The 23,736-nt window shown below is 35.0% G+C and overlaps 1 protein-coding gene across 10 annotated transcripts in view; it reads left to right on the top strand.

Moving 5' to 3' along the window:
• Positions 1 to 23,736, top strand: part of KIF6 (kinesin family member 6) — a 149,770-nt gene that overhangs the window by 70,570 nt on the left and 55,464 nt on the right. For all 10 annotated transcript variants that reach the window (XR_009964878.1, XR_009964877.1, XM_062619073.1 and 7 more), the window contains one exon: positions 18,724 to 18,826. Coding sequence is in view for 8 of the 10 variants with exons in the window: in XM_062619073.1 (XP_062475057.1) it covers positions 18,724 to 18,826 (103 nt within the window). In the remaining 2 variants the exon portion in view is untranslated. The remainder of the gene's footprint in view (positions 1 to 18,723; positions 18,827 to 23,736) is intronic.

Genomic DNA, 23,736 nt, shown 5'->3' with positions numbered 1-23,736 from the left:
CTACAATAATTTTTTCATTATTGCCAAGTTTAAGGACCAAGCAGGAAGTATCAGAGTTCACTGGTTAATTTTTAGGCATTTTAAAAAGCCTTCAAAATAAAATCAGTAAATGTTAGTAGTCAGCATGTGCTTTCAAACAATTTTATAGGACTTTGCTTCTGGTAAGTTTAACAAAGTTATTTTCTGGTATCTCAAGCCACCAGATAAAAGATGTGTTGCTACGGCTCCAATTTATGTCATAAATATGAGGGCATATTTATCTTCAGGCACACGTTTTGTAGCATGTAATTGTGGCAGTTTTTTAATTTGTCATGTGCTTTTAATGTTTTGTTAACTTTGGCTGTCTTAAAGATCACAGTTTTGTTTCCATTTTTACCACTGTGGAATGAACAAAAAGTAAAAACTAAAATTCAAAGTAGTTTCTAGAACAAAGTAACTCTCTTTAAAAGTACTTTGATTGCAGTAAATACCAAGAAGACTAACTGAATTTATAAGAGACTTGACTAACTTCTGAGTTTTGCTTATTTTGGTTTGGTTTTTTTGTTTGGTTCTTTTTTCAAAATCTATTTTTCTATGTGTACTGCTGTGAGTCCACTGTGAGTTTTCTTGAGTGCAGACTTTGAACTGAACTTACTGAGATTAGTGTATTGTAAAAAATGAAAGCATTAGGAAGTTTGAGGCTCTGTAGAAACATCTATGTAAGCAACAACAGATGACTATTCTTTGTTACCAAGAAATATAAATACATGTTGTAAGATTTAAAGTTAAGCAAGCTCTTGCAATTGGTATTCCATGATAAAGCCCTGTGTGTTACAATTTTTGTCATCCTAACTGTTTATAAATATGAGCAGAGTTATTTTTAGGCAGTGAAGCCCAGACTTTGCTTTTTGGAGCTAAGTCTCCATTTGTAACATCAAAGGCAGATTTTCTAAGTTGTAAGGATTTAATGAGTGGGGAGTGGTTTATTACAGTATTTTCATTAATTTTTCAGAGATGTTGAAATTTAATTATCTTATATAAGAGATATGAGCTATATGAGAATGCTGTTATGTAAAACCACGTATTACTTATATGACCATCAACAGCTTTTTCTTTCTCCACATTTATTTAGTTTTACAAAAGACTTCTGGTTTTTCTAAGATGCCCATCATGTCTTTCTTTCCACTTCTCAGCTGGGAATCTCTTCTGATGTGGAACGTATGTTTGGAAGCTTGTTAAAGATGCTTTTGGCAGTTTTTACTGCCTTCCTCTTGAGTCAGTTTAGATGGGGATACTTTCCAGTATTTTTATACTAGTTTACTGTTCTCTTATCCAGATTAGTCTGCTGAAATGTAACCTAGTGTTCCCTGGAAGTTCTCTACTATTTCAAATCTTCTTGGCTTCCTGATTCATTAGCCATATTTTGGCTGTCTAAAAATGCTATTGGATACTTCAGACTAATTCCTTAAAGATGTTTTTTGTGACTGAAGCTCTTCAGCTCTTGATATTTTAGAGGTAAAATATGCTTATGAAAGTTTCTGCGTACTTGAAGAGTGATTGAATTCCTTTATAGATTGACTGTCAGGTTTGGCAAATGCATCTGTAAAACTTCCATGTTGTTATTACCATGAGCATCAGTCCCAAGAGACTGCGGTGCCTTTTAATAGAGCCAGTACATGCACATTATGTATGCATGCATACAAAATACAAAATATTAGAAGGTCTTACTATTAGTTTAATCTTTAGATATTTCTGTGTAGATTCTGCTAATTCTGCTAAATAATTGAATAGTCTGGAGCTCTGTTTTGCTTTTGTGTATTTAATATAAAAAATGCCTTTTCACATCTTGTTCCTAACAGAAACAGATACTGTCTTCAGAGACTAGTCTCAGCATATTTCAATATAAAACCAAACTAGATATTATTGCAAGTATCCCAGAAACCCCTACTTTTTCCTGATATTTGCAATACATTTAACAAGTTAAGATAAGTTTCAGAGTTTCAGGCCAGTTTCATGCTTCTGTTATTGTACAATTTTTCCATTGTGATTGGTGGAGCTGTGGCTTTTTTCCTCAGCAAGAATGGGCTCTCAAGTTTGGAATGCTTTTCCTGAAAAATCAAACATTGTGCATTCACTTATCTCTGATGTATCGTCTTTCTGTCTTTTACAGTTTTAACTCTTGGAACATCTATTTAGTAACTGTGCCTTTGTTTTGTTTGTTTTCAGCTACTATTGTAAGTTCAGAAGCATATTTTTAAAAGCATAAATCATGCTATGGGGGTTATGCAGTATTTAGGTTAATTTGAGAAAATTTGGGCTATTGTTTAATTTTGTGTGAAAGAGTAAACAAATTATTGGAGATGAACCATACAATTACAGCTGAGGTGATATTTGGTTTTCCATGATGTTATGCAGTAAGTTTGGTAGCTTTTAATTCTAGATCAGGTAAAAGCTCTTACTGGTTTTCATTGTAGGGCTGGTTTTACAAATCTATAGCTGTAACCATCTACTGAGCTACACTGAAAACAGTCTTTTGGATGCATCTCTAGATGTATCTAACACGTCAGTGAAAGGGATATAAAAATGAAATTTGAAGTGGTAACTAATTCTCTCTCAAAATCACTGTCTTTAAAAGAATGAAGTCAATGTGCAGCTAACTTTTTCCAACAGAGAAAATGTTATACAGGATGTCTCCAAGTGACAAAGTGATAAAAATCTTTTTTTTTGTAAAGAATATTTTTCTTTTTGAAAGTGTTTGTGTATCTGTTTTCCCCAAGAATAAAAGTAAATGTATTTTCCATTCCCTGTTTGTGATGTATTTGCTTCCAGAGGACAGTCAGTAAGAGAACATACCCTTAAGAAAGAAAACATACTTTTTTTGTTATGCTGATCGGTGGGTTTTGTCATGTATACTGCAGATTTTCAGGAGATCTCATTTGAGGCCTTTATATTTAAATTGCCTTGACAGCTTGTGTAACTTATTTATATTTTTATTTTTCTTAAGAATTTCTAAATATTTTTCCTGCAAGGTTTGTATTCCTGGGGGGAAATCATAGCAGTACATCAGAAAAGTGCCTAAACATTAATGTAAGGACACACGTTCCTGCGCCGCTGCCAAAACAGACAGCACCCCCTTCTGGGCATAAAAATGCTGGAAATAACCTGCATCGGTTACTTCATAGCAATGTCTAAAGCCCCAACGCAGACTGGTGTTTGATAACTTGTGGCTCAGTTTGTTTTCTTGTTGGTGTCTATTAATAGTGTTTAGGTAAAGTATTAAAGCAAACAATTTAGTAGTTCTTCTAGGTTTTAGTTGCTATCATAATTCCTTATGTGTACGTGGCCAATTACTTTTTATTTTCTGAATGTTAGAAGTTGCATCTACTGCAAAAGGAAAGATCTTTGGCCAGGCCATTGTTTCAGAAGTGCCTTCTCTGTTGGCCTTCTCATGAGGTCCCCCAGAGCTTTCTAGTACTAGCTTTCCAAACTGTTCCAAGTCTGCTTTTCTCTGAATTTTAAGAAGGGAGGAATAGATTGAAGGGTGCCAACTATTAGAGGACATATATGTTTCTATATTCCTACGAGTGAACTTGTTAACTGAGGTTTTTAATATTAAATCATTGAATTTATATTTAGGTTTAAAAAAATCTTGGGTGAATTGGGTCTTGTTTAGGTCTTTCAAGTAAATAAACTCGTTGGGTTTTAAATTCCTATGATACTGTCCAAAGCAGTGGAGGGGGGGACTCGAATAAGGGAAAAGATTATAGGCCTTTTATTTTCTCTCTCATACTCTTTCTGGGCTTCTTTTATTCAAATGTCAGGAATCTGAACTGTTTAGTGGAGTACATTAAGAAACCATGGGCTGGTTGCAGCTAGCAAATGTGTTTCTGAATATTACTTTGTGTCTTTCTTGTGAAAATACTGTAGTCCCCAGGAAACTAGTAGGAATAGACAGTGGTGGCAACTGATATTACATTAGTTTTTCTGCTTCACAGTTGACTATCTAAGCTGTGGAAGGAGAAAATTGATTTGGAAGTGTTAAGAAGACAGGAATGGATTTAAGTTATTTTTAATAACTAGGGAGGAAAAAGACAAAGAGACTTATGGCTTAGGATGTATTCCTAATGAAGCTGGGAAGAGACTGTAGGCTGGAGTGAAGCAAGATACTAGAGAATGAAAAGTGAACCCAAGAAAATTGTTAAATGAAAAATGGCTAGAGAGAAAGTATGGTAATATGTGTTTTGAAATGACACTTGTAATAAAGCAAAAACAGTACATGGAAAGTGAATGCTTGTCTTCATTTATTTATCTCTTACCCCCTAAAAGAACTGAAGGTTCAAAGACAGGTACCTGAGCTGGAGCATGATTTAGGTTTAATGGAGCGTCACTAAATTAGGGGGGTGTAGGAAGAAGAGTTAAAATTTTAAAATGCTGCTTATCTAACTGTGATACCTTAGGCAAGTTTTTTAGCTTTAAAGATAAAGAGGTTGGTCTGGAGCAAAAGCAACCAGATTAATAGCAGATTACTTTTTCTTTTATATATGCTTTTAATCACTTGGTTTAGAAAAATTATGCTGTTATGGTCAGAGATGGAAATTTCTCATAATAGAGATTGTGCAGGGCAAGGCCTAGTGAAACAAAGTCCAAAAAAATGTAATTCAGTCATTGACAGCCTGTTCAGTTCATCTGATGATTATCATGTATTTCATGCTTTTCTGTTACAGCAGCCCATGTGTACACTATCGATGCTTTCTCATAAAATTTTCCTTTTCTATCTTCTGCTGAGTGAGGAGTAGACATTATCGATGTTTATAACAAATATAACAAATATATAACAATATATATAACAGTATAAATAGAACAAATATATTTTATATATATAAAATATAGATAATATATATAAATAAATAGAAATATATAGATATATAAAAAATATAACAGTAGCTATGTTATTCCATATTCCAATCAACGGTCTTTTTGCAGGCTTTTCAGAAGTTACTCCTTACAGTGCAATCACGTGCTAGGTGGTACAGGGAGAAGAGAGGAAAAATAGCAAAATACTAAAATGGAATATAAGGTCATGGATGAAGTAGTCAGTGTGTTAGTTGTTTGGAATCTTTGATGCTATTTTTTCTGACAAATGTAAAATTGAATTTATTATTACTGGACTGTAATACTTTTGAGTAGTCAAATCTATAACACAGGCATACAGTTCTGGATCTAAATTGAGTTTCTGTGTGGCTGAATGGAATGCCCATCTTGGTTGGATTGAAAAATTTCATAAGGCTTTTTTTACCCAAGCATTTCTGCCAAGTGCATACAGGAAGTGGATTTGGCTGTTGTATCTAAACAAGTAACTTCATTTCCTGGAATCTGCTTTTTTGCAAAATATAGACTTTAGGAAATAAAGTGCAAAGAGGGATGTTAAGCAGTAGAGGAGAGATCACCCCTAAAAGCCTCTGAAAAAGTCTGCCGAAAACATCGAGCTCCATTTTTTCTACATATAGTCACAATAATTTTTTTTTTCCCAGATTGGTAGTTTCTGTATATAATAAAATTAATATTAAGATTCTATCAAGCATAATTGTGCATTAATAACTGAAACTATTATCTTTACTAGGGTCCATTTTGCAGTGGTCCATTTTATGTCAAGAGAAAACAAGAGAACATTTAGTGTTTCTTTGCAAGGCTGCCATAAAGTAGTTGAGATACAGGAAAATGTGTTGTATGACCACGCAGGTTATAGAAATAATTAAACCCCCCCAAAAACTGAAAGAGAATAAATGTTGTCAGGTATAATTTTCAATTAAAAAGGAGACATGAATTGTTGTAACATTAAACATACTCTGCTGGTCAGCTGCTATTTTTCATGCTCTTGTCTATAATATAATCACAGCCTTCACCTTCCTATGCTCTTAATCTTAGGATCAACTCATCTTTTTCAGATGTCAAGATCTTTCAACAAGATCTTTTTCAGATGCTTGAAAAGCAGTAGTTCAAAAGCTGTTTTGTATCAGATTTTTTTTTTTTGAAAGGGTTATTGCAAATGAGGGGCTATTTGAGAATTGCTAATAGGGAAAACTGTACATTGAAAAATGTAGTACCAAGGAGCCATACTGTGATGCATCAGATAGCAATCTTGAAAAATTTACTGTTTTCTTATAAATTGTATTGCAAAATCCTGAAGCTTAGAGGGAAAAGTAAGTACTTAAAGGAATATGTAGAGTCAGAAAAAAATGCTATGAAGTTCACAAATAATGGGGAAACCAGACATACCTTTTAGTAATAGATTTAATTGGGTACTCATATACAGACAATATATGAAACAACTTAATACAGCTGCTGATTCTGAGTTAAAAATGAATGTATTTTTTATTATGAATCCTTTCTTCTGCAATACCCCCACATTTTGATCACCCATATTTGTGCTATGTATATCCAGCTTTAGTGGTGGGGAGAAATAATTCTAAATATTGCAGAAATTTCCTTTAATCTTCAAATGTACAGAGAGACAGTGACATCAGTTTGAACAATGGCCGCTCTTTGGAAACAGAAGAATGTCTCAGTTTTGTGTCAGGAACATTAAAACAACTTTACATAGGGGAATCCCAGCAGAAAAAGTCAGAATTCCAGGCAGGCATCCTTTTGATTTTCAGCAGGTTTATTTAATTAACTAAAGCCTGAAGTTCATGGCTCTAAGATATAGCACATTTAATACTGAAGTAAGCTTGTATGACAAGGATTTTCCATAATATATTGTCCCATTTTGATCTTAAGAAAAACAAGTAATTGAAAGCCATCAAATAGACATGTACTTGGCATTCAGGGAGAATTATGCTATTTTTCTAGATAAGGTCACCTATTTCAACAGATTTCAAGGGGGAAAGCCACTCTTAATTCTGTGTCTCTGACATAAGCAGATTTAGAGCTACAGAGGTTATTGCTGCAAAAGTTATCTTTTGATCCTTTACAGTGTATTAATTATATAGTTCAGTTGGTTACAAATTTTTGTTAAAAAGGAATTGAAAAAAATAGTTTTTCACAGTGGGAATTGTGCAAATATGAAATGGATTTTCACTCAAGTATTTTTCATTACATCATTTTTTTTAACTCAAATTCCATAATATAGCTACAGAGACCACTGAACTTTCACTAGAAAACCTGTCATATGATGAGTCAGAGAGACAACAGATTGCCTCTGTGAGCAATCACTTTTGTCATTTATATCACATCCTTAATGAGAAAAATACTAATTTTTGACATTAATATCACTTTTGTCATTAAATATCAGTGTGGCTTTATAATGATAATAATGAGTGTCATCAGTTTTGGTTAAACTGAGTGGGTTTTGAACCACAGAAACAAAAGACAGTAAGTAAAATGCAGAAGAACACAGATTACTTGACTACTTTTAGTATTCTCTATTTTAATGCAATAGACGTATTAGGCATCTTAAGCATAATTACAGTTTTCTCTTTTTATGTACTGTCCAGACTATACTCAGAATAACTAAAGCTGACAGTAAAACTGTAGGAGTGGACTCTGTAGAGAATATTTTCAAGTAATATGAAACGTGCTGCATATTATTGTGCAGTTGTACACATTTTATAAAAATAATTTGTATTTTGAATAATGAAAGTTGCCTTCTAATAGTAAAGATTTTTTTTTTTTTTTTTACTTGTCAGAAGGGAGAAAGATTTTGAATCACCATGCTTATTCATACATATGTGTCAGCTGTGTCCTCGATGTCTGTGACCATACTTGGGGGAGAAAAGATGGCACTGCATGTTTAGTTGCAGGATCAGGAGTTTAGCTTCTAAATTAATTTACTTTTTATCATCAGTGTTGAGGATGGCAAAAAAATGTTTAATCGTGTAGTGTAGATAGTCCTCTAATAGTAAGTGATCTGCAACCACTATAATCTTTGGCAGGCTCATGGAATTTAAAAGATGTGTTTCTATAGTCATCCTCCAGTAAGACAAAATGAGTAATGGTCAAGAAATTGCTACAGATGCACTGATAGGCTTCTGAAAAACAAACATTCTGTGAATTATTATAAGCAAATAGATGTTTCCAAATGCTAGGCTTTATTTTACCACACTGCAATATCAAATTGCTCTCTGGCTTCTATTTCATGGGGAATGGTTGCTGCACATAAATACAAGGAATGATTATTTTGCTGAATGTAGATATTTGTTGTTATGGCAGCAGGATCTACCGTTTATGGAATAGGTTACACCAACCCATAACTACAGGATAGAAGGCACGTCCTGCCTCTAGGGACAACTTTTAAGATGGAAACTTCATCAAAACTTTAATTGTACCATAGTGAAGTGTCTTGAGATTAAATTTGGAGTTAGTAATTACACTTTTGTTTCAAAATGATATTTGTAAACCCTGATGTGATTATTTTCTAATATTTTCTCCAAGGACAGAAAATAATGTGAATAAAACAGATGTTTTGGTCAGCTTAGCAGCAATTATGAGGTCTTAGCTGTCTCTGCATATTCAGTCTCCCTTTGGTAAGACAGTTAAATTCATTCTCTGCAGTGAACCAGCCCTCAGAGAATGTATCTTAATCATTTCAGTGGCCCAATATCCATTGTGGGATTTCACCTGCACTCCTGGGAAATAATTGTCCAGTAATTTTAGAATGCTCATAGTTCTTTTATCTCTAAGCTCAGTACATAAAAGGTCCTTATCATTAAATAGTAGTTCCTTCTTAAAAAGCATTGAGATATATTTAACACAGTTAACCTTCTGCAGTTCTCCTGTGGCTTTGCAATGCCAATTTTTAATCCCTGTTGTTGTGAAATTGCCAGAGAGAAAGCACTGTCATACCTAAAGTAAAGAAATAGGGATATCATCCTATCAGATGATAGGAATACTGTTGTCACAACAGGAACTTAGAAGCATGTAAGTAGATATTCAGTAACAGTAATTAATGTCATACTAATTTATAACTAGAAAGAAAAATAATCTTTCAAGGCCTAGTTGTCACAGAGTTGTTGTCAGTTACATTTTTGGTATAAAAGTGGTATTTCCATTCAATATACATGCATGATTTTTTATTAAAGATGCAATTTTCTTAAAACCTCCTCATTCTTCTAGACTATGTTAACACTGATTCTAAAGCAAAAACTGGTGTAAAAAAAATTGTTTACAGCATTAAGAATCTTTTTCTTATTTTTTACGGTGTTGCATTTCTTGTGTTTCCTTTACAATTCAATCCGATTATTTTTTTTTTTATTCAAGATAAAATATATATGGTCAAAAGAGTTTTAAAAAGAAGTAAAAAACCTTTATCAGCTGAGAAAAGTACAAAATAATGAGATTAAGTCTTAGCTAATGGTAGGTGAAGTTTTGTAAGGATAATTTGACAAAGTTTTGAAAAGCTGAAGTGAAAATTCGAGAAAGAAGTTAGCCAATTTATTTTTATGTATAAGTCCAGGTTCTATTGTTATCTCCTTTTCTACTTTGGCTCCTATTTGAAAACCATTACAGGTAAGAATTAAATATATATATATAAAAAAAAGGTATTGGTAATAATAATTCTATTTCTACATGCACTACCAACTTATTTAGGCTTGCTAAAATGCACCCTTTCTGTAACACAAGGGGCATAATATGCTTCATTCCACAGATAAGTCAATAACTTAGAGTCAGGGTAGGTGCATGCAGGTACCTGAGCAAAGTCAGGCAATTGTTCTCTAAACTGCTGTTGTATGTGTACAGGACTCCCATTTTGACTATGCTGAACTTCTGGAGCTTATCACATGTCTAGAAGTTCTCAGTTCTGAGAAGATTAGTTAAGACTCCTGAAGGCTCAGTTTTGTGTGTATATTTAGAGTACAGTAAATATACATTGACTGCTTTGACCACTGTTATTTAAAATGTCAGCAATGACATGAGAAAGAGGGGTTGCTGTCTGTAATATAACAATTCCATAACTTGTTCAGGAATGGAAAAAGTGCTTCTTCAGTAGCAGAGTCCTGGAAATTTATTGCAGTTGTTGCTGAGGAATAACATGCCTAGTTGCTTTTTAAAATCTGGACAACAATACACAACAGGCTACCATGCTCATTCTCAGAGGCAAACTCCAATAAAGCTTCAACAGAGCAAGAATCAGTTCTTTCTTTTACTAAGATGTTCCACTCATTTCTTAATTGCCAATGTTCAGCTGCCAAAAGGAAAAAGCAACAGGACTGGTAAAGCTCACTCATCTTGAATGTAAATAAATAGCCAATTTTAAAAGTTCTAGGTTGTTGATTGGTAAGAAGAGATAGCTTACCATGGAGCATATCTCATGGTTTCTTCTCTCAACTGGCTACCTCAACATACCCCATTCTGTTGGTTCTGGATTTCCTGCTGGGGGAAAAAAAAAAACAAGCCAAAACAAAACAGCAGCTCCTGAACTCCTGTAGTTTATAGCCTGAAATTAAGATTATTTGATGATGCACCTATTACGGATATTTTTCCTTGTCTACCTAAGATATAGTACATACAGGCTTCTACTTCAGAAAACCTCAGTATCTTAATAAAGAATAAAGATAAAATGTAATATGACATTAAAAATGTAGTGAGTTTCCAAAACCAGATTGATGTTTAGAACAAGTCATTTTTCCCTCTGCTAAACTGCTCTGAAAATGAAATATGCCTCTTTCATGGTTTATGGTGTTACTGGCAAGATTAGTGGAGACAATTTTTCATGCACCAAAAATACATGCAGATCTCTACAGATGTCCCTAAAATGTTCACTTGCATTTGGTCCAAGCTGTCATGATTCTGTTGGTGTAGGTTGTCATTTGGTAAAACTCTTAAAATATTCTTTTATCCCACCATTCAGAGTAATTTTTCTAAAACTGAGAAAGATATATGGACAAGGAGAATTTAAATACTATATCTATCATTCAAATCAGCATAGAACATGTAAATGAGTCAGATTTTATTGAGAGTATTCTATCTTTTTTTAGAACATTTTGGTCTAGTTGAAAAAGGGAGACAAGTTTTTGAACATAGAAGTGCTTTTTCAGATCTAAACCAGAAGCTGCAGATGTTGCTACTGCAACACAGCAGATGAATAAAAGATGTCAAAATAGACACATTTAATTTTCAATTACTCGGTCTTGAGATCTTCATCTTAAGCATAGTAGTCTAATTTAAAGTTGATGAGTGACTCAAGTGCCTAATGTATTGGCCTTTTCTTATATTTAGTGAAATTTTTACGAATTCATCAACTCTTGAGGGGAACAGATTTAGACTCCTACGAAGAGAGGAAAATGCACAGACTATTTATCATATCCAGTGTTCAACGTAAACTGCACAATGCAGTAGAAGATATATATCCTGGATTATGAGAAGTTATCTGAAATTTGTGATTCTGGCATAACCAAAAGTGATTCTTATTTATTTAGAAGTTGCAGCACTGTTGGGTGGGTCTTCTAAACATCTTGTGGGTTTGACTTCATATTTTCCTTTGTATCCACCCCCTGACCTTCTGCCAAGCCTACCATGCTTCATTTCAGGCTCTCTCTTTGTACCTACTAATTAAGGACTTTCAATGTGTGTTTGTATTATACAATCAAACATGATCTGACAGGCAGCTTTAAAGAAGTAAATGGTTGCAAATAGCAGCTGAATTAGTTTTCTTCTTGAGACATACAAGCTGTCATACGTGAAACGCAAACTATTTCTGCAATAATATTAGTATCAGAATATGAGGAAAAACTTGTTTATATAAATACATAAACTACTTCATTCCTCACTGCTGATATCTGCAAATACCATGTTCATACTAAGTAGCCTCAATCTGCACTCTCGGCTCCTCTGCTCCCACTTTAAATCTGAAAAATCTGCTGTGCACTGGTTCTTTAAAGAAAAGTTTTAAAGCTTAACTAGGTAACTTAACAGTAGGTACACTGTAAAGTTTTCATGCTAGCACATATATTCTACAGGATCTTAAGTCCATGCCATGTAATATCAGAAATTATTAGAACCCACAACTAAACAGAAACAGAAGCAGACCAAAATGATCCTCTTAACTGGGTCTAACACATCCTAGGAAAATATGTACTGTATCAGGGGAAGGTGATGATGCTACCAGCAGTTTTCTTTTATTCTCATTAGCATTGTGCTTTGCAAAGTTTGACAGGTAGACAAAGTAGTATACTGATTTTCCAGAAGAGGAAAATGAGGGAAAGAGATTTCAATAGCTTCAGTCCTTTTAGATTTAGATCACTCTGAGGTTCAAGCTGGTATCAGACTTGCCACGTCTCAGTTTGCGTTTCTGACTATCATTAGGCGTTAAAGGTCAAGTGGCTTTTGTTGCAAAAGTATAGCTGCTGAAAACCTACTGCTGGGTTAATATGAAAAATATTTTTCTTACCTGTATTGTTACCTGAGATTTCTTAAAATAATGAAACTGAGGAAAGTCAACATAATGGAATTCAGCTGTCATATCCCATTTGGAGTTTTGTTGTTCTACACCTTGGACAATCTTAAAATACCCAATTTCATCTTGTTTTGAATTAAGTTTATATTTAATTTAACTTTCGGTTTAGAGCTACAGTTCAATATTTGCCTTACTACTCCTACAGAGGAATATTAATTAGTTAAAAAAAAAAAATATTCCTAGTGGAGTTCTTGTAAGTGGTTGGTTAGGTTTTTCTTTTTGGAAGCATGTCAGTCGGCCTTTATATGGATTGGCTTTTACAAGCTGGCATTGTATGCAACATTTCATTTTTTTCTTTTATTTTAATCTTAAAGCAATATCACATATCCTCTAGGAATATACATTGCCGTAGAGATGGTACTTGTCTTTGGTTTGTGTCTGACACACTCCTGTACAAGTTTGTTCTTTGCTGTTAGGCATTTACAGTGTTTAATTTAGGATGATTTCTCTTTTATTTACAAATTATTTCAGCATATATAGAACAGTTGTTTATCTTGGGAGTTAATTTTAGGTGGATAAAATGATGCCTAGGCAAATGGCCTGTGTACAGATTAACTCAAGGGTTTGCACAGTAGAAATTTTCACTTGCAGAGTGCAATCTGACCTGCCTAGGTCAATGTTCAGTCCCACAATAAACACGCTCACAATCCCAAACTGTTCATTTTACTCTCTTCCTCACCTGTAATAAACAAGCAAACTCCAGAGCCAGAGAAATTAAAGTATATCAATGTATTATTTAGTTTATTGAGTCTGAATATTCTGGTTTTCCTTTGAGGCTTTTAACTTTCCAAAGACTTTTATTTTACAGCTCAACACTGCAGGGGTACAGCGAGTAACCTTGTTTTGTATCTTTCCCATATTTTAATTGCAGTCAAAGGAAGGTAGCTATTTGTAATATATATGCTTTTCATGAAGAATTTAGCTGAGCTTTACAGTGGGGAAGTATTTCTTTTATTTTTTTTTTGTGTGTGTATTTTCCTACTTTTGAGTATTTATTTATTTATTCTCTGTTGATTCATTATTCCCAGACTCTGTTGAATCTACTCTTTTCCATCCTGAACAGATGACTCTGATATTTTGAGGGATCTTGGTAAAGATGTATAAATGATGCTTACATGCAAACACTTCTAATACCTTAGTTCTATTAGAAAGACTTAACAGATAATTTGTATTTAGTTTCATTTGGAAGTGTTCACAGTTCCTTTGTTCATATTTGATAAAAAATGAATTATTTTTATGGCAATGATTATTCCAGTTCACATTGTAATGACCTGATGGCAGTCCTTTGTAAGCATGAAGAGTCACAATTCATGCTACCTACTATACCGAAACTCTTCAGACAACCCTCACTTGAGAGCTGTTGAGCCAAGGTGACTTTTTTCTCCTATCGATTTTAGTGGCAAAATTCTCATTCAGTGAATGCTGAAAATTCTTGTCTTATAGAGCACTTGGTAGGAATGGAAACACAAAGTCTTTTACTGTGAAAATGTAGTTTCTGCAAAGCGGATATGTGTGCAGATGCCTTTCTCATTACAATACATGCTCTGAACAGCTGTTCCTAAGAGTTTGCTTTTGTTAACAGTCTTAATGTTCCTCGCTCAGAACAGCTCAACTTGCAACCTTAATTATTCTCTCCTGGAGAGCTGTTTCCCATCCTTTTGCAGTCTAAACTGTCAGCCTCTGGCATAAGGGCTGCTGGAATCCCCTTGGAGCTCCTATACCAGGACCAAAATCTGGTTGCAAGGTAGGGTTGCAAGGAGGCAGTGTGATTCTGTTTTCTGGCAGAGAAGATAACAATTTCAGGCTGTTGTTTGACAGTCTTAATTGAAGAGCATGTGAATGTTTTCACACATTAAACTTTAGGAGGTCTTCTCTCTCTGAGCAATAAACCCTTTTTCAACAAAAAAATGAAAAAAGAAGGTGGCCAGACTTAGTGCTCTGGGAGTGTTATTTACAGTTTGAGCACTCTTGAAGTCTTTATGTAAAAACACTAAAATAAAGTCCTCATAAATTGTCCAGTATTTGTAAACTGTGCACTAACACAAGCTGCAGTAGGTTTTGTGGGTGCTGGATACATTTAAAAACAGTATGGTCATTTAAATATGTACAACCATGTTTGATGACTTATGGCAACGAAATAAGGTCTGAGTTTATACACTTGCATGGTCCTACCTACGCAGATATAGTCCTCAAGTAATCCTAGTGGATATAATTTAACTTAAAAATAGCATTCAACCCTATAATTTCTCTGCTGGCAGCTAAGCAGCCAGTGCCACACAATACCCTACATGTTCCTTTAACTTATTTTCTTAATTAAATTTGGTGAAGCACTAAACAGTTGTTGCCTAAGATAGCTGGAAATAGCATTTGTATATGTAACAGCATAGAATTAATGATCTCTAATTTAGTTACTGATAGAATAGGGTGTGTAATATCTGCAAGGGGCTTTGCTGAAATGCAGGTTTCTACCAGCTGTAGGTGTACGTTGATCTTTTCATATCAGAAAGCAATCAGCCACATCCAAAAGCCTTACCTCAGTGTATTTTGAAGTCACATCAATTTAAAGATTTTAGTCCATTATCAATATTACATCAAGCTTTCTGTTTCCTGGTCATTTCTGATCTTGTTGCTCTGGTTCAGAGCTTGTGAGCCATCATCGTCATTCTGCTTTCTGACTTACCCAGTCCCAGTGGGACAGCTGTAATTTTCACATTTTATGAAAGGAGACTGTTGAACCATAACTTTTTTCTTGATGTGGAAGTTGGTGGAGTGCAGTGGGTGGGAATACAGACAGAAATCAAACCTTTAATGAGAACATTTTTAAACATTCTAATTCAGAATGCGGATCAAGCCAAGTTCTCCCAAGAAGAAGCTGTTTGAATTTGCTGTAACTAGTGATGGCTCTGCTATAGATTTCACTTTGTGAGTTGGGCATATTTGTGAGTGTTTTAGTATTAAAGCCAATCTGCACAGCCTAATAGGAAAGGTATAATAAAAATTAATTTGATACAAATTTTATCAATTTTTAAAGCAACCCTGTCAACTGAGTTTTCATGAATGTGATTGTAAGAAAGTCTTATCTTTTTGCCAGTGATCTGAGTTATTTTTATGGTAGTGATTATTGTAGTTCACATTGTCATGACCTGGTGACGTGTTTCCTGGTTCTCATCCTGTAGGATATGATGATTTTTCTTTAGATGAGAATTTTAAAATATTTATTTTGTAACACTACATCACAGTACTGAAGAAGGAGAGGAGAAATTGTTTGCCCTTTAAGAGTAAAAGAAATCGTTTTCTACAAGTCTAACAGTTTTAGCTGAACTGTTTGGCTACCTTGCCAAAAATGTGTTATCATCAATGGTTTCTTCTCTCAGTTTTGATTTAATTTATGTCATGTACGTATTGCTATACATAGGTTTCAATTTACAGAAATAGGTAGACATAAACAGAATTTCAATAGCACCTTGTTTTAAAAGAACGTATAGCTTATTTGTTTGAATTGGGTCCAAGAAAAGCAGCAAGCCAGTGATGCCTAGTACCTCTTTGCACTTGGAGGCCATTTGAAAGAAGGTGAAGCTACTATAAAAATTAGGTATTATTTATGAAATGTAAGTGGCATGATTGAAGATACATCATCTATGGAGAAGGAGTAATCTTCATTACTGAGCAGAAGAAAAACACAGCCAGTCCATTAAGTTTCCAATGTTTCTTGCAGTCTTTTACTAGTATTAATCTCTGTATTCCATAATCATCCTAAGTATCTCTGTCATTATCCACACACTGCAATGTTCTCCTGTAGCTGTTTTATGCTCATATTATGCTGAAATACAATCTTAATAGTCCTTTTTAAGCTCTTTTCCTTAGATACTTTTTTCAGAATGTGATTGTTTGCTAGTTCTTATATTTCTGTATTTTCTTAAAATGGACTGAATAAGTCAGAAAGTTTCCCCTTCCTGAGAGTTCTGGGCATCTATTTTTGTGTGCTTTGTTTGGCTGTACAAGTCTGCTGCCTCTTAATGTGGAAAATGATTATCAGATTACCTTTAATTTTGGTTGATGCATTTCTGCCAGGCAGAAGTAATGATCACTGTAATAGTTTTGTTTTCCAAACTTACTTGTACTGTTTTCACTTCTACTATCAAAGGCAGCACATTAAATACTTTACATTGGGGTGTTACATATGAGTAAGGGCATTTAATTGTTTATTTTAGGCTCAGCCATGACTTTCATCCATGACTTTCATCCATGAATTTCTGCACATAATACAAACTTTTTCTGCAAAAAAAGCAATTCTAGAGGGTCAATTCAGACTGCATATTAAAATTAGTGCTAGTGTTGGGATCAATGTGCTATAAAATTCTGCTTGCAAAGCTGCCTGTTTTAATTCAAGGGAAGCGAGAAGCATGAACATTAAATTCTCAGGTCATCATGACAGAAAAATACATTTTCTTAAATCCTCTTGCTCCTTTGGATCACAAAGCAGTGTAAAGACTTCATTGTATCTTTCTGTGATTTTCTTATTCAAAAAAGGTGGAGCATGTCTACATGCTTTGCCATTCACACATTCATGGTGGTTCTATTTTCAACTCAAATTTTTAAAATTATCAACAGATGTGCCGATTCTTTTGCCTGAAACAGAGAACAAATTTTTCTACTGTGTTTTGAATAAAGATTTTTAAACTTTTATGGGTTATTGATCCCTGAGTGCTAGTTCTTGTTACCAGCCTTCATTGTAAACAGTACCTTACACCACATAAATCTTACTGAAGCCAGTGGGGAATAATCCTGGTATTAGGGTGTAAGTATGAGAAGGGAAAGCAGAACATATTTGGAGCAACTATAAAATGCAGCTTCCAGAGCTAGATCCCAATAAGGTGTATTATCCCAATATTGCATATCCCAACCTGTTTAGGTATGTTTTGTTAGTGTATTGTCCCCAGTTTCACCAAATGGCAAAGCAAGTAGCACAGTAATAATTGTATGCAATAAGTGTTCACAATCATAGAATCATACAATAGTTAGGGTTGGAAGGGACCTTAGGATCATCTAGTTCCAGCCCCAGTGCCGTGGGCAGGGACACCTCACATTAAGCCGTGTCACCCAAGGCTCTGTCCATAATTAGCATATGCTTTGTGCATAGTTGGCATAAAACATCAAAACCTCTTGCCCAGCAGAACACCCAGGAAACTTCATAGCTTTTGTGCACAATGGATTTGTGCGTCTCAATAGCTCTGAAGCAGGAAGGAATGATTGTGAATAGGACAGAAAAAGGAATCTACAGGGGAAAAAAAAAAAGGAAAAAGAGAAAAAATTCTAATTTAAGGAATATCATTTTGAAACTAAATTGCAACCATGAGGTTGAATTAGACATGCAGCTATTTTTCATGAAGTTTGAGTGTGAGATTCAGCCCCTTTTCTGCTCCTGGATTCTCTTCATTACTGTAATGTATTTAAGTGAAAGTCTCATCCTTTCTCCTTGGTTATTTATTGACATATATGTGCTCATGATACACAGATGCTGGTGTAATCTTTCATTTTCCTTAGCTGTTGATTTTTTTTGTTAATGATAATACCATTGTATTATTTTTAATGCAACTGTATTATAATACGGTTTATTATTTTTATTTCTTACTCATCATCTTTTAATCACAACTATCAACAATACAGACAACAATACAATATCAATTATGATAGTGATTTTTAAGCAGTTTTGAAGGCCAAATAGGTCTTGACCTTCTGGTGCACAAAAGGAAACAACCACCATGTTGAAAATATAAAAGGGAGGAACCAATCATTTTTGTAGGTAGAACATCTACTTTACTTAAAAGGGCAGGAAAAATGTTCATTAATATGTAATTAAAAGAAGCCTGAATTTTTTTCTTTCAAGAGTACTGACACTATTCAAGGCATGTTTAGAGGCCAATATGAAACAAGGATGAAAGAAATAAGGACACAAATTACGGTTTGCTGTTGTGAAAGTACTTCTTGCTCACACTATTTCACATTTGAAATTTTCAAAGTTTGGTTTTGCGTAGCAACTTTTTAAGTTGTCTTGAAAAATTACACAGCTCAAACATTCAGACTTTAGAGAAGTGAAATTAAACAAAATTAATTTGTGAGAAAAATCTTTTTTCAAAAATGATTTCCCAGTGGTGAAACACCAAATTTGTAATCTGGCTGCTTTAAGACCCTTGGGCTGACTTGCTGTATTTGTCTAAACAGGAGTTAAATAAATGAAAATTGTCTGTCTTTTGATGGTTCTGAAGTAGTTCCTTTTTGTTTTCCTGAGGCAGGAGAAAATATGTCACTTGGATGTCAGGAAGCTTTTGAAGTTTTCAAGCGGGACCATGCTGACAGTGTAACCACTGAGGACAACAAACAGCTTCTAAAACAGAGGTGAGTGTTACAGCAAGATACTGCTAGAGGCAAACATCTGAGAGTATGGTATAAGTCTGGGTAGGAATGCATGAGTATTTTTACACCAGCCATTCCACGCTTCTATTGATAACTTGGTACTGAGTGGTGGCAGAATAAAAAGTCTGAATAGAATATGAAAGTGGCATAAGGAATCTTAGTGCCTGTTTCCTCTGGTTTTATTTATCTTATCTTCATAACCATGTTGAAGCAATGTGGTAATGACATTCATGATCATGAATTATCTAGAGGAAGTAAGATCCATGTGACTGAATCAATTACTGCACTTTCCATTGTCAAAAATGCTTTACTGGCTTCAGCACTGAGTTGGACTGTAAGCTACAAGATGTTTAACATATGCTTTTGTCTGTTGTTCCTAACTTGTTTGCCAAGTGATTTCAGCTTCTCTCTGTTAGTTTTGTGCTCAAAACCAGAAATAATACCTTCCACCTCCACATTTATTATAAATAGTGAGCAAACACTTCAGAATCTTCCTGATGAGATTATGAAAATGGCAAAACATTGAAAACATAAATTTCCATGAAGTGGACTTTAAACATCTCAGAAATTAAACCACCAACACTTCTCCATGTTGATTGAATAACTCTTTTGGTGTCAGTTTTTCTAGTGTTAACTATCCTTGTACTGCATGAGAAATACAAGGTTGTGAGAGTGGAGATGCCAAAAGCAGATCTCTCAATCTACACTTGTAAATAAAATTTACCCTAATGGTTGGGGGTTTTTTTAGATTCCTTGTTTTGTTTTTTTGTTTTTCTGTCCTGGGTTTTTCTCCAAGTTTCTACTACTTTCTTTTGCTTTCTTAACACAGTTTTCCTACTTAATGGGCACAAAATACATTACTTTCAAGGTCGCTGAGTTTTATGCCTATTTACTTCAATAAAATTGAGGCAAGAAATGATCTCCACATCTTTGTGACTTACTCAAGATCTTGCTACATCTCACTTTTCTGAACCGGTTAACTGTCTAACTGGGTCTTTAACATAGCCATAGGGACAACAATTGTGAACTTATTGGATGTGGGTAAGAATTTATCCAAATAAATTGAATGTTTAGTAATGCCTTTCTTCTGATCAATAGGTCAGATGATCATCACTGAATAAATGATTGCACTGCAGTCTTTTCTGGCATTGCTGTCTATGGAGCAGAACACTTCATGGTCACAGCATGATAATGGGAGCAATACAGTTCTGAGCCATGTCCTGCATATCCTCTAGTTAATCGCAATTCTTCCATATTTTGTCTGTCTGTTATTACTATGAAGCAAACCAGTATTTCCTTCTGGTTTCAGAACATGTAATACAGATGGGCAGAACACACAAAGTGTCATGCCAGATTTGCTTTCTCTAAAGAACAAAGAGATTCAGGCTAATGCCTTGGGTAACCCCTCTGTAAAATACATCAGCTGGTTGCTGAAATCAGTGCTAACGTGAATGTTGATACCCTGGTGGAATACAGCTTTCCTCTGCTATTTACAGTCATTTTTAGCAAAGATGCCTATATGTCCAAGTTTACTGAGTTCATTAGAATGGATTTATATCAAGTCCAGTCTGTAATTTGGAATGCAGCCTCTGAACTACCAGTTACACAAAAGCTCTGTTACCCAGCCAGTGTTCAAATTGCACAGGAAGAAGTGTGTGGACACCACATGTTTAAAGGTTACCATAACGTTCCTTTATATGTAGGCCTCTTATGTTAATAATTTTGTTTATAGTTGCATAACCACTTCTGTCATACCACAAACAGTTTTTGGTTCACAAATTGCTTATTTTTAGCTGTCTTATTTTTTCCTTTGGGTATTTTGGGTAGATTTTCTTGGCTTGCTATTTATCATAAGATCATAGAAGAGTTGAGTTGAAAGGGACCTTTAAAAGTCATCTAGTCCAACCCCCTTGCTATGAGAAGGGACACCTTCCACTAGATCAGGTTTCTCAGAGCCCTGTCCAACCTGGCCTTGAATATTTGCAAGAACTGGGCCATTTACCTCTCTGAGCAACCTGTTCCACTCTTTCACCACCCTCATTGTAAAAAATTTCATTGTATCTGATCTGAATCTCCTCTCTTTTAGTTTAAAACCATTGCCTCTTGTCCTATCACAACAGGCCCTGCCAAAAAGTTTGTTCTCATCTTTCTTACAAGCCCTCTTTAAATACTGAAAGGCCACAATAAGATCTCCCTGGAGCTATCTCTTCTCCAGGCTGAACAACCCTGACTCTCTCAGCCTGTCTTCAAAGGAAAGGTGATCCAGCCCTCTCATCATCTTCATGCCTCTGCTCTGGGCTTGCTCCAGCAGGTCCACATCCTTCTTATGTTGTGGGCCTCAGAGCTGAAAGCAGTGCTTCAGCTGGGGTCTCATGAAACTAGAGTAGAGGGACAGAATCTCCTCCTTCAACCTGCTGGTGACCCTTAATTCCTTTGAGGTACACTGGTGCTTCCCTCTTGGCTCCTAATACCTCAGGAGCCCCAGCTCATCTCTGTAAGACTTCTAGTATGCATTATATCATTCTTATTATATACTGAACTGCCAGTGAGCCTCTTCAACATCCAAACTTGCTTGGGCTGTGACATTATTCATATAGATGTGAATATACATAGTCATCTATATGCAGTATACTTTTTTTCCTGTAAATGCCTATGTATAATGGGTTAATTGAATCAAATACTGAAATGCATTTGTCTTATTTTAAAAAACATATCTAAGAGAAATACTGGTTTTGACATTGAACTTTTCACCTACTACTTCAGAGCTCTTTATAGGGGCAATACCTCAGTACTGTAACTTAGTACCATCTCTCGCTTTCAAAAGTGGAGAAGCTTATATAGTTAAGGATAATTTCTCTCTGAAGCTCATTTACTGACTTAATGTTTGAGTGAAAGACAGTAGATTCAAGTTATGCCATTAGGACAGTTGCCTATGAGAAGTGTCTTTGTAAGGTGATCTACAGCTGAGTTTTCAGTTAATACATAGCAAGTCTGTTTCATTTTTCTTCTGTACATTAAAAACTGCTGACCTCCTTAAAAAAATAAAAAAAATTATTTATGCTCAGACAGAATCAGATTTCTGCGATTTGGACTTCCTGTACTTGACTTCCAGAGAACTTAATCATATCCTGTTTCTCAGCTCAGTTGTGCTGTCTTAGCATTATTTGTTTGAGGAGAAAAATGCATCTCATTTTCTGGTTGAAATCTACCAAGAAATCTTCCCAGCTGAGCCACTCTGATCTAATATTGCACACTGCATGAAGCTTTTAAATCCCATCCTAGTCCGTATTTCCAGTAGTAAAATTCTACTGAACTTACAGATCTGATGTAAATTTAGTTTCCTTTTTGTTGTTCTCCATTGATTTCTTTCAGTTTCTTCTTTCCTTGCTTTCTGTGATTCAGCTGGCTAGCAGCTAACTTATTTTTTTGAGGACCTATGGATGAGTTTCATAGAAAGGATGAGTCTCAGGTCACTAGTTATGATTACTAATAATTAAAACTGAGTGAATATTCATCTACTTCACTACATGTCTGCGGTCTCTCAGCCTCTGAGTTAGTCTTGGTTTATAGTGTATGTTAGAGTTTTTTTTTCAAAATATTTTTTTCTAATTACTGGCATTTCCATTCAGAGTGAAATCTTTGCAAAACCACCAAATTAGTGGCTAAATTCATTCTGGGGTTTCATCGTGGAATATTTATCTTGTAGGTAATACACATGAACTCTTTTCAGATAACAGTATAGTTGCTCAGTCATCACTATTTGTAGCAATATCACCTTTATGCTAGATAATATCACCTTTTTATTAGAGTGTCAGAAATAGTTTTTTCTCTTTCAATATTAGTATCAAATCTTAAGTGTTTATCTGGTTTATTTTGTTTGTGATTCATAGTCACAGATGAAATTTGTTGGGCTGTCATAAATTAATGCCAAATTTTAGTTTCTTTTATTGTGCTAGTTTATAAACCATGATATTTGACAAACAGATGCATGGCCAGTTCAACTTTTAGCAGTAATCTATGAATAAGGGCTGGATAGGTAGCTGGCTTCAACTTGTCTAGTTAAATATCTCTGCAAACACAAATCATAGTCAATAGTCAGCAGCAGATCTGCCTCAGGAATTACTAAGTAATTGATGAACGTAGTATTTGGTTCATGGGAGCTGAAAGAAAGAAAGAGAGAGATGCTTTGGGCTGTTTCCCTTTGATCTTTACACAGTCGTCAAGGCCTACTTGGGTGCTCTAAGTTAACACCAGTGAAAAAGACTTGCTTAAAAGTCTCACAGATGCTTCAGAGGCTTCTGCCTTCTTTATGTGAGAAACATAAGTACTGAGGAACCCTTTAGCTTCAGCCATTTAGCCATGTTGAATTCAGCCTTTAAAGCAAATGTTCATGAGCAGATGCAAATATGGGCACTTGAAATTCTAGCTTGTTCCAGTTTTACAGGAAAATGGACAAACTGAGAAGTGCCACCTTTCCAAACTCCATCTCTCCAGGGAAAAGTTGTATTTCTATACTGTGTTTTGTCATTATTTGAGTTAGGCAGAAATACAGTTTTTTATTTCCTCAGTTATTTTGGCTAGAATAAGACTCTTCCAGATCAGCTGAAGGTTTGCTTAACAACCAAGTATTACAGCTCTGCCTCAAAATTCAGCAATTTCACAGTATCACAGTATGCTAGAGATTGGAAGGGACCTCAAAAGATCATCTAGTCCAATCCCCCTGCCGGAGCAGGAACACCTAGATAATGTTACACAGGAATGTGTCCAGGCGGGCTTTGAATGTCTCCAGGGAAGGAGACTCCACAACCTCCCTGGGCAGCCTGTTCCAGTGTTCCGTCACCCTCACTGAGAAGAAGTTTCTTCTCAAGTTTAAGTGGAACCTCTTGTGTTCC

The sequence above is a fragment of the Pezoporus occidentalis genome, unplaced genomic scaffold (assembly GCF_034315485.1).
Source record: "Pezoporus occidentalis ecotype Australia unplaced genomic scaffold, CSIRO_AGI_Poc_V1 ctg209, whole genome shotgun sequence".
NCBI classification, from domain to species: domain Eukaryota; kingdom Metazoa; phylum Chordata; class Aves; order Psittaciformes; family Psittacidae; genus Pezoporus; species Pezoporus occidentalis.
Note: the sequence above shows the minus strand (reverse complement) of the source record. Positions and strands in the feature narration are given on the sequence as shown.